General features: G+C 35.0%; 1 protein-coding gene across 6 annotated transcripts in view; it reads left to right on the plus strand.

Moving 5' to 3' along the window:
* Positions 1 to 18,123, plus strand: part of C9orf72 (C9orf72-SMCR8 complex subunit) — a 40,022-nt gene extending 21,899 nt beyond the window's left edge. For 5 of the 6 annotated variants that reach the window (XM_036738629.1, XM_036738626.1, XM_036738627.1 and 2 more), the window contains exons 5-11: positions 377 to 441; positions 990 to 1,062; positions 4,335 to 4,451; positions 6,299 to 6,534; positions 8,459 to 8,516; positions 15,604 to 15,713; positions 15,808 to 18,123. In XM_036738629.1, coding sequence (XP_036594524.1) covers positions 377 to 441; positions 990 to 1,062; positions 4,335 to 4,451; positions 6,299 to 6,534; positions 8,459 to 8,516; positions 15,604 to 15,713; positions 15,808 to 15,994 — 846 coding nt within the window. In that variant the 3' untranslated portion in view covers positions 15,995 to 18,123. Of the gene's footprint in view, positions 1 to 376; positions 446 to 989; positions 1,063 to 4,334; positions 4,452 to 6,298; positions 6,535 to 8,458; positions 8,517 to 15,603; positions 15,714 to 15,807 lie in introns of those variants that run through there. The other variant, XM_036738631.1, reaches the window with a different exon arrangement.
* Positions 18,124 to 18,579: the final 456 nt, after the last annotated feature.

Below are 18,579 nucleotides of genomic sequence, written 5' to 3' on the forward strand. Positions count from 1 at the left end.
TCCCATTGCTACTCTTGCTGATCTAACTCTGAGTTTTAAGGACTGTCAAACAGTCTTTCTTTGAATGTGGTTAAGCACTCAAGAGTCAGCTATGTTTATGGAACATCATTTAACCTGCACAACCAGCTTTCACAAACATGCTTCTGATTTACTATTAAATGTAGAAGTGATTATTTCGTGGCTTTCTTTGATTCAAAGCAATGACAACACTATGCTCTTTTAAACCTTCATGCCACAAAACTTAAATCAGCAAGCCTTTTTTAAGCATTTGTGTGCTGTGCAATCTGCTAAGTGCTGGATTAAAATCTTAGGGAGGGACAAAAAATTCTTTCCTTACTATGTTCTAACCTGGCTAATTTTTTTCTTTGTACTTTAGATAAGTGATACAGTACTAAATGATGATGACATTGGGGATAGTTGCCATGAAGGTTTCCTTCTCAAGTAAGAATTTTGTTCCATTTCTTAAAAGCCATTTTTTTTATATTGATGTCAAGCTGTATAGATCTTGGTGATGAAAAAAAATAGGATGGAAAAACCACCCGTATTTCTCTGAAAGTGGTAACAGGCATCTGTTTTCTGCATATCTTTATTTGATCCTTATTATGTCTTTTGGAAAGTTATTTTGGTTATCCACAGTTTGGTAGAAAAAACTGAGGTACAGAAGCATTAAGGAAGGTTTCTAAGGCCTGACTTCAATTTTAATAGTTGTGTCAGTACCTTTCATGGCCCCTTTTTTTGTTGTATCATCTTATGTAAATTAATAATCTTCCAGTTAAATCATCTTCCACATAAATTTCAGAATTGTAAGTTCATATAATGGCAAAAGTGGACTTTATCCCAGAAGTGGTTATAGGATTTTACATTATAACTTCAGATTTTATCATGATTTAAAGGTGTTACTATTAAATAATTTTTATGGTTTGCTTTTGTTTGATTTTCAGTGTGTAAAATTATCATTTTTAGCTAGTAAATCTTCATTTAACTTACAGTGCCATCAGCTCCCACCTGCAGACCTGTGGCTGTTCTATAGTAGTAGGTAGCAGTGCAGATAAAGTGAATAAGGTAAGTCACTTTACATTTAGTAGCTTGCATTAGAATCATTAGTATTGTCAGTATATTACATGTAGTAACTTAAAGGTGGGAATTAATATGCTGCAAAAGCATTTGGAAACAACAGTCGGACCAAATTGCTGTCATGTGCCATGACAAAAAGTGAGAAGTCATTTATCATTTGCAGTTTGACATTTCATAAAAGCCATTTTTAGTTGACTGTGAATTACATAAGTGAAATTAAGATTTTTTTAGTCAGACAAAGATATTTTACCATAAGTGTTCCATACTTTATTCTGTTTTGTCCATTTACATTTTCTCCTCCTCCTATTGCATTTCTCTTTCTGCCATTCTAATTCTTTTCCTTTTCCCCTTCTACCTCCTACTTTATTTGTTCTTTTCTATTCCTTCTTTATTCTTTCCCACATCCATCACATTTTTTTTTACTACTTTGAGCCCAAAATTATTCTATCCTGTTCATTCTCAGAGGAGAATTGGGGTGCAAATAGCATCATTACTGCTACAATTGCCCTTATTCCCTCTTATTCTAATGAAGTGACCAAAAGGATCAGACCTGTTAGTTTAGTCATTTTCAGAATTGCTTATTTGTAATAATGGAAGAAGAAAATCACACCAGTAATTCAGGTGTTTATATTTGGTTTAGAAATGTATCATTTTACTTTTTAGTAGCACATATCTTCCTACTTATTTTTTTAAATTAATATTAAAATTATTTTGGATTTTCTGATTCATATATGGAGTGATGATAGAAGTGGTTTAAAAGTATGTACTGGTAGCTAAAAGAAACCAATTTGAGATAAGAATTATTTGCAAGTAATATGCAAAGTGAATAATCCATATTTGAATAAGTCAGTTTTAATATAATTTCAGCATCCATTCTTTTCACAGCAATGAGAATAATATAATATACCCAGAAAAAATGTGGTGCTTCTATTTTCAAAAAGACCCTTTCACATCGTTATGTTCATTTAATAGAATGAGATTATCTTCAATTTCTACTACTAGTGGTCTCTAGAATTTTTTGATTGTAAAAAAAAATTTTTTTGCAAATATACCCCTAAGATATGTGTGTTCATTTGTATATTATATGCATGAACTAGTGTTGTAATGATTCTATATATTATACAACTCAAAAATATAAATTATGAAAGGAGGCAATAAAAAAAAAATATTTACTCCTAGAGTCAGTAGTCACTGTCAGCTAATTGGATATGTGAGATGAGAGAAAGTAAGAAGACCAATAATATGTCATTGTTGAGAACCTGGGTGACTAGAGGGATGTATGTATTCTTAACATAAATAGAGAGGTTCACAAGAGGGCTTGGAGCAAATATGAGTTCTGCTTTAATCAAGTTGAACATATGGGACGTCCATCTCAAAAAATCTCACAGGCAGTAGGGGGTGTTATATGGATGATGAATCATCTAAAAATTTTGAAGAGTGGTCAGACAGTTAGGAAGATAACCAAGAAAGCAGTACCATCTTCATCCTTTTCCTTGACTAGGAGGCCAACCAAGAGAGAATGGTGTTATGAAAACCCAGGGTAGAAAGAGCATCTAAGGAGAAAGGGTAGCCAGCAGTGTCAAATGCGGTTGAGGGGTCAAGATCGAAAGATTGAGAATAGACTATGAGATCTGGTAATTAAGCGATCACTGGTAACTTTAAATAAAGAACAGTTCCAAGTCAATCAAGTATTAAGGGGCTGTGATGTGACAGGCACTGGGGATTCAAATACAGTGAATGAAATACTACTCACAAGGAGCTTATATTCTAATAGGAGTCTGTTTCAACAATCTGGCTAGCAGCTGCTTTGAGGGTATAAAACCAACAACAACCAGCACACAGAGTGCTGCAAGCCCAGGTTCTTCTGATCTGCTTTACTAAGGAAAGCAACATTAAGGGGTTAACAATCTTTAATCCAGCATACAGACATCATTCACTTAGTTCAGGGGAAAAAGCCAGAACCCTGAACTTCAGATCAAACACAAACAAATTACAAACATCATTTATGAACAGACCAAATACAGTTCATAGTTATCAAGGAACCATCAACAGCTGGGAGCTCTACAAAGCTGGCTCAGAGCTCCAAAAAAAGAAAGCCAACCTCTGGTTTTATATATCTTGTTCAGGGTCAAAGGTGAGTCACACATGTGACGTGACCTGAAATCGTCACAAAAATTCGACTTAAACCCACATGGTCTAAAAGCCTCTGATGTCACTCAACCCCATGTAAACTAGGCTTTCCCTTGAGGCAAGGAGGTCATCAAAGACTCCTAATTTAATTAAGGAAACAAAGGCCAAACTCTTCGAGGGTACTTGGTTGAATAAGTGCTAAGAGCCCATCTTGATCACCAACACAGAGACATTAAAGACTTATATAAGTCTATACAGAATACATAAAAAAAGAATAAATGCAAAGTAATATTGTATGGTTGCCTGTTGAGAGTAATTAGATATAAGGTAATCTGAGAGAGAATGCACCAGCAGGGATCAGTCAACAAGCATTTATTAAGTGCTTGCTGTGTGCCAGGCACTGTGTTAAGCTGGGTCAGGAAAGTTTCAACATAATCCTTTGTAAATTTCCAGTGAGAGCACAACCTTTCCATGCCCAAAAGGAACAAAAAGAGAATTTCCAGAAAATTTCAAAATAAGCACAGGTTCTACATACTTTTCATGACTTGGGCAAGCCAGTAGAAATTAAAACTTTACAGGACCAGTTAATGAACCAATATATATTGGTCAATTCAAACATGTTGAAAAAATGGAATATAAATAACCCATTGAGTTATTTTTGATAACTATTATTAAAGCTATGCAGAAATAGCACCTCACTATCAACTGCCTGCAATATGCTCCAAAAACTCTTTCACAACAAAAATTTACAAATCTTAGCCAGTAGCCCATTCTTTTCAATCAATATTTGATAGAACAAAATTTCAGTATTACAAAAAGCTTTGGACCTGGATACCCACTTGGTGGTCCTTCTAGTTGGATTTTACTTGCATAAATCTCAGAAGTGATCTTTCATTGTGCCTAGCTTTGTTATATATTTCTAGAAAATTTCATTTTTGTCTGAAAAAATTTGCCATGGCACATGAGGCAACTTGGTAGTGCACTTAAGTATTGGAAATGTTACTCTTTTTTGGATTTATTTATCAGTAAATAGAACTTAAGTTTCTATTCAAGATTCCTTTCTTTAGTGAACCAGTGATCCTTTTGCTGTATTCATTTTTTTCCTACTGAAATCCTCTTTTGTTTTACAGATAGTGAGGACATTGTGCCTTTTTCTCACTCCTTCAGAACGAAAATGCTCCAGGCTTTGTAGGAATGAGTCTTCATTTAAGTATGAATCCGGGTTATTTGTACAGGGCCTTCTCAAGGTACAGCTTGTGATCTTTTCTACAAAATGAAATCCCAAATCCTTTTAGAAACTCACTAAAAATATTTACTATTTTATGTGTTAGGACATAAAATATGTATTTCATTGTGGAATGTATTCCAGGGAATGAAGTCTCTACAAAATCACTGTGCCCATCCTAAAATATGTGTCCTGGGGTATGTTGATTTTAGTCAGTGAGACACCATAGTGTGCTCCCCCTACTACCAGTACTCCACATATAACTACTTATAGCTACTCATTGTTTTTGTTATACTCGGCTTGCTGAAACCACTACAAAAGTAAATTCATTTTTATTTCTTTGATTTGAAAGAAAATTTTCATTAGTTTACACAGCACAAATTGGAACATTTCAGTTTTTTATTGAGCAAACTTAGCAGTTTTGCTATTTTTAAGTTTATACTACCTTGGATATTAACAGAAAAAAAAACTGTTTCCTATATAAATTTTAATTTCTATTTGTATTTTAAAAATTATTCCACTTTTCTCTTTTTCTGCATTTCAAGGATAGAGTGAACAATAAAGGACCAAAGACCAAAACTTTAATTATTCTGTTGCTTGATTGTACTAGAATAATCAAAGATGCAGTGTCATTGTTTATTTCTTGGAATCTTTTTTACTATGTAGATGGAATTATCAATAAGATATAAAATAACAACTTGCATATTGTTCTGAGACCTTTAATCTGTCCCAGGGTTGCTTTCTTGAGGATGCAAACAAGGCTAAGTGAAAAAAAGAGGTGGGGGGAAGGATAAAAAATGAATGCATATAGAACATTGTACCTATTCCACATGGAAACTGTTAGAAGCATCACACTGGGTACTCACAATGACAGAATTTCAATGTGACTACTCCTTGGGAACAATAAAACTGCCAACTTGATTTGTGCAAATTTGTCAAAATACAAGAATATATACATGTTTGGAAAGTAATCAGTTGAAGAATTTAATGCTCTTTTTTTAGTAGCCTCTCCTGATCATAAAATCATAGGACTTGTAGAGCTGGAAGAAATCTTTTTGAATCGTTGCCGTTTCTTCCCTAGTTCCCTATCCCATCTAACAATATACCCACACCCCATTTTGTACCTCTTTGCCCTTCTTGTTGTATTATGGTTAGTTGGATAAACAGGCTAACCCTCCCACCAGACCATAGGGCATGAGAAGCAGCATGGTTTAAAGAAAACACCACTGCATTTGGAAACAGAGAACCTGGATATAAATCCTTTTTCTGCTACTTAATAGTCATGTGATCTTGGTGAAGTTTCTTAAAACTCTTAGGTCTTCCATTTCTTCATTTGTCAAATGAGGGGATTGGTCCAAACGAATTATAAGGTTCTTTCCTGCTCTAAATCCTCTGATCCAATAATATCTTTATCCCTCACAGTGCTTTGTATGAATTCAGTAATTGCTAAATGAATGAATGGATGTTTACAGGTCAAAACTTGACCCTTAGAGAAGTGAAATGACTTCTCCATAGTCACGTAGACAGTGCATCTAGGCCTCCTGAAGCACAGTGCTGTTGCTCTGTATGTGCCAGTTTCCCTTATGTAAGGAAAAAATGTCTCAACTATTAATAAGTCAAATATCCATATCAAGGATTTGTGGTATGGTGGTTGGAACTGATATGGAAGAAGCATGGAAGGAGTTATCTTAAAAAAGGATAATTTTTCAAAAATGGGAGTCATAACTAAACAGAAGTATAATAGGCTCTCTTGGTAGCTTTTTGAAAGTTTGGAAAGTTTTGTCATCATGCTTATTTATGAATATTTTATAGAACAGGGAAAAATCCCAAATGTTCATAGTAAGTTTAATTTACCTTTTACTGTGACAGGATTCAACTGGAAGTTTTGTACTGCCCTTCCGACAAGTAATGTATGCCCCATATCCCACTACACACATAGATGTGGATGTTAATACAGTGAAACAGATGCCACCCTGTCACGAACATATTTATAATCAGCGTCGTTACATGAGATCAGAGCTGACTGCGTTTTGGAGAGCCACTTCAGAAGAAGATGTGGCTCAGGATACAATTATCTATACAGATGAAAGCTTCACTCCTGATTTGTATGTAATGTCTTCCAAATTATACTTAATATTGCTCTATTTCCACAAACTTAATTATTATCTTGTGCGCTAGAATGCTTCCAGTAACATCAAAATGCATAAATTTCAAATAATATATTCCAAAAAGGAACATGATTAATGATAATGTTTGAAGGAACATTTGCTAAGTTAAATAGACCTGTTTTTCCGGTATCATTGTCTTTTTTTTCCTTGAATGGTTCAGATTAGGCCTTCAAAATGACAATAGTATTAATATTAATTTAATTAGCTTGGTAACTAAACAGAAGGAATGAATTCTGGCTATTTTTATCCTGAAGAAAGCATGCAATATACCCTGGCCATAGTGCAAAATACACTGTCATAAATGACTGAGGCTCTTTTTTGTATTTTATAGTGAATTATTTTTTTATATACCATTTTACTCATTTCAGTTATAGGATATGGCTTTTAAATTCAATGAAATGAAAATCCATGATTGTAAAATTATAGGTTGAGTATCTTTTTCCCAAATAGAAAAATGCTATGAAAATAGGTGATAATGATCATAATATCATGGAGAAAATCTAAATAACACTGAAAATAAGAGAATTACAGTATAGCTTTCATCTTTTAGTCTTTCAGATATTATTTTCTTTATGAATGCAACTGTTCATCAGATTAAATTGTCTAGACCAGCAAAGATGAAAAGAAAGAAGATTCAAGTTTAGGTTGCCTGAAAGCTTTATCTAGAAAAATGATTTCTCCATTTCTTCATGTCAAGAAGTGTAGGGCTACAATATTTTTGCATGTCACTATGGTTAACCTGGCAAAATAGGGCCCTGATGTCTAGGATGTACACGATAGAAAGTGGAAAACTTAATCACCATCTCATTGACACCTTATCTCATATACAACTTCCATTGAGACCAGCAGACAAACAGAGCCTACCTTATTTCAACTCTAGTGTTTCTTGCAGTTTCCCTGAAGTAGATTCAGTAATTCATTAGTTTATCACATTACATTGACACCCAACATAATACTCATCCAGTGCTATCTCGTGTCTTAGAAATGGAAATGCTGGTGACTGAGTCAACCAGTGATCTATACAGCCAAGCATGAGAAGTACTACTTTTGCTACTCAGTCACTTTTCTTCTGCCAACATCTCTGCAAACCTCTCACCTCTCCTCTTTCTTAGTTTCTAGACTACAGTGAGTCTGATATACTCTCGCATTACTTCTGCTGAGGTTATATTTTTCCCTACCACCCTGACTTTAAATTCATACTCGCATTGTTACTGCTTTTCTTTTTCTTTTCATTTCTTACTCTTTTTTTAAATGCTGACATCCTTTCTGACCTGAGTCTAACTTTGGATTCTGATAAATTCTGATAACAGTACTTTCCTGATTTCTCAGCCTGGTATAAGCCAAGGTGGAGGATAGTTTACTTTCTAATTTTCATAATATACATCAGCTGATCATACTCCCCAAACATACCCTAACAGAAATATAAGGATAGATGAATTTAGGTTATGTAAAAGAAATCCCTGTTGCCTGTCCTATAGAACCATCAGTCTTCCTTTGCACCCCTTATTTATTTCACATTATTTCCCTCCCAAACCTGATTATAAAGAGTTATTAGTTTGTAAGAGTAAATTTGTTTACTGGTTGTTAGAACTGATCATTACCTTAATTTACTGCCTATACTTTAGGGATGGTCTTTGTTTTCAGAGATAAGTTATAGTAATCCACGTAGTGATTTAACTGTGAAGAAAATGAACTGACCTGAAAGTTTCTATGGAAAATAAGTCCCTTAAATTATAGAGTTATAATTCAAGTTAAGTTCCTAAAAACTAGATTTCTTTTCCTACCATCCATCAACTATTTTTCTTTGTTGTCATTTTTTAAACAATCTGATTTATATTCTGTCTTTATGCTGTCTTCCCAGGAATGTTTTTCAGGATGTCCTACACAGAGACACACTAGTAAAAGCCTTCCTGGACCAGGTAATAGTTGAATTGGAAATCAACAAGAATAAAACATTTTCTTATGTAATGTAGGCTTCCATTATCCTCATTATATCATCCATTGCAAATGGAAATCATATTTTTAGTGTTGTTCTTTCTAAATAGCATCCAACTGATTTTCTTCTTTAATACAAATAGAAAACTTATAGAGTAATTATGGAAAAAACTAGTGTTCATACATTTGCTGCTGTATATTTTAATTAAAATCACACTAACCATAGATTTTTTTGTTCTTTTGGTTTTGGTTTTTTTTGAGGGGGGAAGGCAAGGCAGTTGGGGTTAAGTGACTTGCCCAAGGTCACACAGCTAGTACCATAGATTTTAATGCTAAAAATTACTGGCTTTTGATTCAGTTGAAATAATTAAGTAGGCATAGCACTTCAAACAAACAAACCAAGCATTTTTGCCTGGTTAAACCACCTGTTTTGGGCCAAGCATTGTGATAAGTCATGGGGATATAAAGACAACAAATGAAATTGTCCCTGTTTTCAAGGAGCTTACATATGTGGGGGAGAAATAACATATATACACATAAGTATATACAAAATTTTTTAAAAAATAGGATAATGAAGTGGGAGAAGGCATGAGATGGAAGAAATGTATTCTGTTTGAAGAATACCAAGACTAGTTCAGCTAGACTATTTAGTGCATAAAAAGGGGGGAAAATGGTTTGAGTCACGTTGTAAAAGTTTTAAAGGCCTTTGAATTCTATCCTTAGAGATAATAGGAAACAACTGGTATTTATTAAGCTGCCAAGTGACTTGGTCAGATTTGTGCTTTAGGAAATTCACTTTGACAGCTCTCTGGAGAATGGATTGGAGAAGGGAAAGACTTGAGGCAAGTAGATCCATCAGGGTTATTACAGTAATCCAGGCAAGAGTTCATGAGGGCTTGAATTAGGTTGAGGAGAGAGACAGACAGAAAGAGAGAAGCAGGAGATGATGTGAAGAGAGAATCATTAAGACTTGGTAGCCAATTGTCATTCAGCAAATACTAAGCACCTGCTATGTGTCAGGCATTGTTCTAAGTGCTAGAGATCAAAGAAAGGTAAAAGAATCTTGTCTGATTTTGCTCTGTCAAATCAATTTTGGGGGAGAATCAACAAGCAAACATAGTGATGTCTCATAATCATTTCCATTGTTAGTAAGTTGTTTGACTGAAAACATAGGGTCTGTCGTAGAAAACTGCTCTTAAAAACTGCCTGTTCCTCTTCATATTTTTGAAGATTCATTCAATATATATGTAGACCGTTCTCACAAAATGAGAAAGGCCTATCAGTTGGAAATTATTAAAGTCCTTTGTTCATTGAGTAGTAACAGAGTCCTTACCACCTCCCCCTTTCCTATTTCTTTAATATTTTCCTTTCACTGCAAGGTCTTTTGAAACTGTTAACTTAATGCTTTCAAGATTGCATCCCCTCCAATACATTTCTTTGCTGTATACTTGGTCTGTCATTCTTCCTGATTTCATTGTCTTCAACAAAATTTTGCTTTCCTCATATCACAAAGTGGGAACTGAGGTGTTCAAATGTAGTTCAGTTGTCATTGATAAGAAAATAGATCACTATAAAAGTGTTTACAGTTATTCTAAATAGACTATTTGTTGTCCTTTTGCCAACTTTAGAAATTTAAGGCATTCAAATTACCTGTTGACTTACTTATAAACTGTAATGGCTAATTTAGAGGGAGGGAAAAGAAATAATCACCTCAGTAGAATTATAAACAATTTTACAGCATTAATTTGCTAATTATTCTTCCATGCTGTGAACATTATTTGGTATTTTATTTAAAATACCAGCTTATGTCTATCTTTATTATATGGGAATAGATGAATAATAGGAGTTGATGACTTGTGTCCCAATCCGTTTGATCCTTTTTGTACTCTACTTTACCCAAATGAGTAGTTAGGTCAAATTCTTGTGATTATTGACCTCAGAAGGCATTGCACTGTGTCAGTCCAATGTCATATGCAAATCAGAGTTATCTGGAAACTCTGCTTATCCACAGGAGCTCCTTCCTCTTCCATTTGGACTCTATGCTCAACATTTGGCATTATGTCCTTGGCATTATGAGGATATATTTGGCAAGAATGTCTCCTTGCCTAATGCCTTGTTTCTGCTATTGTATCATTCAGGGAACCTTGAATGATTTTTACATATATGAGACCTTTTTGGAAAAGATCCCTCAAGGTACTATTTTTCTCTATTAAATCAAATACTTTTTCGTTGTCATCAAACAATAATCAGAATGAAAAGAATAACTAAACAACAAAAACCAAGTGGGTGCAAGATACCCATTGTCTTAGACCAGCAGTCTCCAAAGTATGGCCTATGGCATGACTCCAGGGATATATGATCAGCCAGCTACAGGATAGAATAATAGGTCACATTCCATCCTCTTTGTGATAGCCAATTGTGGGCTTGTTCCTAACAGAGCAACATCATCTCTCTTTCACCTATTATAGCTCATCACTTCTCATATTTCTTCCTCTCTCAGTGCTGGCCCTAGTAAGTAGCTGTGCTGTGCATCAGCCCCTAAGTTCTAGCTAACCAGGTGTGTTGCATTTGGTTAGGCAACATGTCCTAACAATCACTCCAGTAAATCTCTCCTGTGCCCCCATCCTCCTCTTAGCTACCATAGACACCCTTCAGCAGGTGGGCTTTGTATTTGGTATAGTGGCCAGTGAATAAGATGCCTCACTTTTTTATTTATTGGTGAGAGAATGACTAACATAGTATGAGCAAGCAAAACAGTCTGTCTTGCAGATCCCGTTGCATTATATTTTCCTCCCAAACCCAGCCTTCTTTTTTTATTCATTCCTAACTCAACTAAAACTGCTTTCTTCAAAGTTACTAATGTTCTCTTGATTAACATGGCACCAATAAAACCTCTCATATCTATCCATACACTTTAAAATCTTCCAAATGAAGATTTTCAATATGATTTTAACACACTGGTGTTTCCACAATCTGGCTAGCAGCTTCTGTGGGGGAGTAAGATCCACCCACAGCCAGCACCCAGAAAGCTGCCAACAGCACAGGTTCTTTTGATCTGCTTAACTAAGGAAAGCAAGGTGAAGGAGTTGACAAGCATACTTTAATTCAGCATACAGGCAGCATTCACTTAGTTCAGGGGAAAATGCCAGCACCCTGAACTTCAGAACAAATTACAAACAAATTACAGACATTAACAGACAGACCAAATGCAGATTCATAGTTACTAACATCTAGGTTCAGCCCGGGAGCTCAGAACAAGGGCTGGCCCAGGGTTGGGCGCCACCACTGCTGTAGGGAGGAGCTCCAGAGAACAGACAGCCAACCCCTGCTTTTTATATCTTTTTCAGCATCAGGGGTGAGTCACACATGCGACTCACCCACGTGACCTAGAATCGTCACAGAGGCGGACTTACGCCCACATGGTCTAAAAGCCTCCACTCTCCCAGACATGTAAACTAGGCCCTCCCTGGAGTTAGCCCCACCTTGGGCCCCGCCTTAGTTGCCAATCCGCACCCACTAAGGTTTTACACCTAATAGGGCTTTGGGCCTGGGGCTTAGCACCTAGTAAGGCTCAATGAATTACTCAGAGGGAACAAAAGCCAAACTATTGAAGGGCACTTGTTGGACTAAGTGCTAAGGAACCCATTTTTGGTTACCAACACAACTGGTTAAAAAATGTAAAAGTGCACAGCTTCCAATTAGTTTGCAAGAACAACTCATTAAAGTTAAGGAAGGTGGAAATTTACTTATTGAATTTAAACAAATACTATTTCATAATAGGTGGACATGACTGAAAAATGAGTATCAGGATTTAGTAAGCCCAGCCAACAATGATGGATTTCTTTCACTTAGAACTATGTGTCTCTGTGAGGTATCTCTTTTCAGCCATGAAAGGCTTTAAACCAAATGTCAAAATGATCCACACCTTAGACACAGTATCGCAATGTTAAACCCAAATTTCCAAAAATAATATAGCATATTCAGTCATTGTTCACACTAAAAATATCATTATTTAGCAGTAATGCTATTTTAGTGAGCAAAAAGTTTCTTTTGTACTGTTGAATGTTATTTTCAGAGTATTATATCATTTTATTTCTGTTTAGGGGCAAGTTTTAGGATGTATAGAACTTTGTACAATAGTACATGTATATAATTTATGAATAAGAAAACTACATATATTAAAGTGCATGCACAAACTTTTTTTATTGGTAGGGATAGGTACTTTTAAAAAAAAGGCTTGGAGACTGGCTGGCCAATCCATAGGTTGCTTTCATACATATATACATACCCCTAGAGCTGAACAAGAGGAGAACATGCTGAATTACCTTAGGGAAATGTGTAGTATTTTTAGTGACCTTCAGGGTTCTCTCTTTTTGCAAGTCATGTAATATAAGCCTCAGGGAATAAAAATTGAGGATCTTTCTCCCAAAGGTCAGCATAGAGATACTATGAACATAGACTATAACATACTCCAAATGAGGAATTGTATAGGACAAGCAGCATAAAATATATCATTTTTCTTATTCTGCATTTCTTTTTCTTTTTTTTAATGTCCTTTTTTATTTATTTAATATTTTTAGTTTTCAGCATTGATTTCCACAAGAGTTTGAATTACAAATTTTCTCCCCACTTCTACCCTACAGCCCCCACTCCAAGATGGCATATATTCTGATTGCCCCATTCCCCAGTCAGCCCTCCCTTCTGTCACCCCACTACCCCCCATCCCCTTTTCCCTTTCTTGTAGGGCAAGATAGCTTTCTATGCCCCATTGCCTGTATATCCTATTTCCTAGTTGCATGTAAAAACTGTTTTTTGAACATCTGCTTTTAAAACTTTGAGTTCCAAATTCTCTTCCCTCCCCACCCACCCTCCCTAAGAAGGCAAGCAATTCAACATAGACCACATATGTATCATTATGCAAAACCCTTCCACAATACTCATGTTATAAAAGACTGACTATATTTTGCTCCTTCCTGTCCTATCCCCTTTTATTCAATTTTCTCCCTTGACCCTGTCCCTTTTTGAAAGTGTTTGCTTTTGATTACCTCTTCCCCCATCTGTCCTCCTTTCTATTGTCCCTCTTTTTTTTTTTTATCTCCTTCCTCCTCCTTTCTTGTGGGGTAAGATACCCAATTGAGTGTGTATGTTATTCCCTCCTCAGGTCAAATCCCATGAGAGCAAGATTCACTCATTCCCCCTCACCTGCTCCCTCTTCCCTTCCAATGAACTGCTTTTTCTTGCCACTTTTATGCAAGATAATTTACCCCATTCTCTCTCTCCCTTTCTCCCTCTCTCAATATTTTCCTCTCTTGTCCCTTAATTTGATTTTATTTTTTTAGATATCATCCCTTCATATTCAACTCACCCTGTGCCCTCTATGTATGTGTGTGTGTGTGTGTGTGTGTGTGTGTGTGTATGTGTGTATGTGTATATCATTTTCTGATGGCAGACTTATGCCAAGAAAAAAGAGGGGACAGTTACGTAGCAAGAACAGAATAAGCAGTGAACAATTTTCATGACCCATTGGTAGCCATATGTCAAGACATTATGTAAACTCCCTATGACACAAAGTCATACTAGGTTGAATTGCTTTCTGTGCTTTGTAGGAATACATATATTAATAAGATACACATCCATCAAAATATTGGAAATGTTTGCTGAGGTCTTTGACTTTGGTCAATAAATAATCCCTGTTTGGTTATAGTATAATATGGTCTTTGTAACTTTCCTTACCACAACTATAATATTAGTAGGTTTTCTATAAAGCTCATCCCTGTAACTGAAGTAGCTTCTTTAATCATCACCAGTGGCAGGCCCTACCTAAAAGTGACAAGGCCAGGAGTAATGGGGATTTCTAGGCTCCTTTGACTTCCTCCTTTTGGTTACTGCTTTACAGTCAATTACACTTCTGCAGTAAATGGTGATAAGCAAAGAGAATCTCTCTGTCTTTTCACATTGTTCATCATCAGTACATTTGAATAGGTCAGGCTGAGGCTGTTGCAGTTGTACCCAGTATCATCTTATCTTTCTCATTCTAATCTGATGTTAATTTTGATCTTTGCTCAGACAAGTCTGATTGCTTTGTAGAAAACTGATTCTGATAACTCCTACATCAATAAACAGTAATTTCTTGCCTAAGACAATAGTTTCATTTTTTGTGTGTGTGATGTTCTTAGGATCATAGACGTAGAGTTGGAAGGGAGGAAGGGACCTCAGAGCCAGCTAGTACATACCCCTTATTTTACAGATGAGGAAATTGAGTCCCAGTGAGGTTAACTGACTTGCTCAAGATCACTCAGATAGTAAGTATTGAGATGGAATTTAAACCCCAGCTCCTCTGAATTCAAAGTCAGTGCTTTTTTCATTGGATCATATTTCCATCCAGGGCTTGATACATCTTATACTTTATGTCACTCTCTGGGTGAAAGTATTGGTGATACTTGGGCTTAAGTTTCCTGAATACTGTATAAGCCTTTTTGGCATCTGTGTGTCTCTAACCTGAGTTGTATTTTCCAACATTTTCTGTGATTTTTTTTGTACCTACCTTCACATCACAAGATATAAAAGTTTGTTATATCTTTATTCTCTGCAACATGTTATTTTATTTATGCTTATCATAACCACTGTAAGAAAAATTGATGAAATGTCCCATAAAGTGATATTTCTTGTTGCCTTTGAGTACACAATGAAACCAGTTCCCCCAGCTTCTTTCTTTGCCTCTCCAAGGAGAGTGTGTGAATCATCATCCATTTATCTGCAACTACATTTTGCCTTTCTGTTCTAGCATGAGAATGTCAATATTGATGTATTTTAGTTTCATTATATAAATTTATTGCCCCTTGGACAAAGTTCTCATGCTTAGATTATCAATAGTAAAGTTAATATTTATAAATGTTAAAAAAAACCCTTTCTGCTGCTGCTCCATCATAGTCACTGCAAAAGCATAATGGTGCTACACTACACTGGTGGAAATGGATTTAGGGAAAGAATTCTGGAAGAAACATAAATATGAAAGTGGTAGTTTTTAGAGTAACTTTGTTTACTCATAAAATAACATTGTTTTTCCCATAGGTCTTTCATTTGAAACCTGGTTTATCTCTGAGAAGTACTTTTCTTGCACAATTTCTACTTGTCCTTCATAGAAAAGCCTTAACGCTAATAAAATACATAGAGGATGATACGTAAGTAAAACTTCTGATAGAATGAGGATAATTTTATACTTTTTCATGTGAGCGTTTTCTATAATGTAACAGGATTTTTCCTTGTAATTTTCAGGCAGAAGGGAAAAAAGCCATTTAAATCTCTCCGAAACTTGAAGATAGATCTCGATTTAACAGCAGAGGGCGATCTTAACATAATAATGGCTTTAGCTGAGAAAATCAAACCAGGCCTACATTCGTTTATCTTTGGAAGACCTTTCTACACTAGTGTACAAGAACGGGATGTGCTAATGACATTTTAAAAGTGTAACTTTTTAAGTATATTTCATCATACTAGTGAGTGCTGCTCAGAAAGTTAGTATTATGAAAAACATTTTTTCGGTCATGCATCCAAAGCTCTGCTCTGCACTTTGAGCTAAAAGTTATACTGCAGTCTTTATGAGATAAAGTATTTTATAATTACTTTATCAGGTACATCATTACAAATGAGTCCCTTTTTGACATGCACTTTTTTTGGAATAGCCTTTTGTTTACAATTACAATAAATATTATTTAATGTTAGGGTGATATGTAAATTTGACCATAGCTGCTATCTTCAAAACTTTACAAATAATTGATTTACATTCATCTCAGAAGGTTTTGTGTTAACTTTTCAAAAGTTCTCCAATTGTTTTCCAAATTCTTTTGGGGGCAGAGGGAGGAGGGGAGACTGTAATTAGGTTGCTATAATACTTTGTATTCTGTAGGTCAACCATTTGAAAATCAGAGCAGTTTACCAGAATCATTTATAAAACAAAAGGGAAAGGTGAACATAATTTAAACTTTAGAAATAAGACTACTGATCAAGCAATTATTAAAACTAATGATTAAATGCTATTTTAAAACTGAGTCCTTAAATTTTATTGAAAAGCCAAATAGTATTCAGAGTCCCTGATTGTAGTGGGATACCCCATATTTCTCATTTTATCATCCAGGCAACCTGAACTATGAACAAAATATGGATTTTTTTAAAATTTACCTTTAAATTGCTCTTACTAGCTTTTTAATAAAGCATTTTTCTTTGTTAAGAGGCTACGTCTTTTCCTCCTTGAAAATAAAAATTTGAGGGAGAATATAAAATGTTCCTAAAATAATTTAATTTTCCCTTTGCATATATATGCTTATTTTCTAATCACTGTAGCTCTGAAATTGTAAAAACCTGTGTCAAAATGCATTAGTAGAATCCTTTTTGATCACTGAGAGCTAGTTCTGTCTACCTGCTTACACCTTTGAGTCCAAATTCATAAGAGTTTTGTATTTTTTCAGAATCAAATGGGGGAAAGCAAGAAGTATTTTTGCTGTTCTGTTTTTTTTTTTTTTTTTAGGGTGGATGAGTTTTCTTTTTTTTTGTAAGAAGCATTCTAACAATATTAAATGGATGATATAAGTGCTTTAGAGGACTTGGGATTTTGCCAGTTTATGATTTATATTGGAGTCATTAAATGCTAGCTTTGTGGTGCTAACATTTTCTTTGCCTTTTTCCTTACCCCAGAGCCCAAAGGTATTATCATGTGTGTTATCAGGTATTGCTGTTTGGCTCTCCAATGATACTTTAATTATTAATCTTAGAAAGTCCTTTATTGTAATTTTTCTTAAAGGGGGTTGTGGGAAGTTCCCTTGCTTCATAAAGTAATTTGTTTTTCCTCTTGAGACCATTTTGCCATTTTAAAAGTGGAACGATTTAATTGAAAAGGAAATAAAGTACACATTTCTAAATTGCATATACTGAAAAGGATAATCTTAGGCCACAGTTGAGCTCATCATACTTAATTGGGAATGCTTTCCCCATTCTACGTATTCAGAATATCCTCATCCTGAAGAATAGGTACAACTTTGACAGAACTTGTATATTGTTTGATTTCCTTCATATTTTGGGCCCTACTGCTAGCTATACAATAGCTGATTAACATGTTTCTATGTTCAGAAGAATATTGTTGGCATGAATATTGTGCTAGTGGCCAAGAATATCTTTCCATTTTAAACTGTACTAGAACCAAGGAAAGGATTTAATATTTAGAAGAGAAACAAAAGGATTATGTTTGTGTAGACTTTCCTTTCCAAGAAAATTTTACCCACAAAGATTCATCTTGTTTTAAAAGTTAGCAACTTTTTCTCACCGCAAATAACAGCTATCAAAATCTTGATTTTTAAGGCAGAACAGTGATTTAAATACGTAATGCACTATAGCTCAGAGCTTTGAATAATCAATAGACACTACTAACTGCAGTGTCCGTAGCTCACTCAAAGCCTTGACTCTTAATTTAAATGCTGGATTGTACGTATAGGATACATAATGTACAGTGAAATAAGTTATTCAAGCATGTGCAGATTCTATGTCACATACCTTGTTTTTCCAGGCAGGAGGATTTTGAATAAAATGTCTTTGAAATTATTTGTCTGACAGTCATTTGTTCTAGGCATATCAGTACTCAGGTCACTGGAAAGCTGATTGAGCCTGTAGTGCAAGTAGATATCCAGTGTGTCTGTACTAACCTTTTTATTAGCTTCTTGTTTCTTAAAAGAAAACAGATTGTATTTTGAGGTCATTTTTGATAACAAAAATTCTACTGTGTAAAATTCAGCTAATTGTGAGGATCATCTGGGGATTAAAAAAAAACACATTTCCAATGCAAAATTTCTTTTGAAGTGTATTTTTTTTTTAAAAATTTCAATGTAGCCATCTGGGAGTTGGACCCCTAAAATCAGATCGTCTAAATCGAGTTATGATTTCATAGTTTTGTAAGCACAGCAAACTCACTCAATTTCTTTACCAAAGGACTCCTTTAGTAAAAATGCAAACAATGTAAACCTCCAATTGTAACCAAGGAAACGAAGATTAAAATCAAAA

This window comes from Trichosurus vulpecula, chromosome 9 (genome assembly GCF_011100635.1).
Source record: "Trichosurus vulpecula isolate mTriVul1 chromosome 9, mTriVul1.pri, whole genome shotgun sequence".
NCBI lineage: Eukaryota > Metazoa > Chordata > Mammalia > Diprotodontia > Phalangeridae > Trichosurus > Trichosurus vulpecula.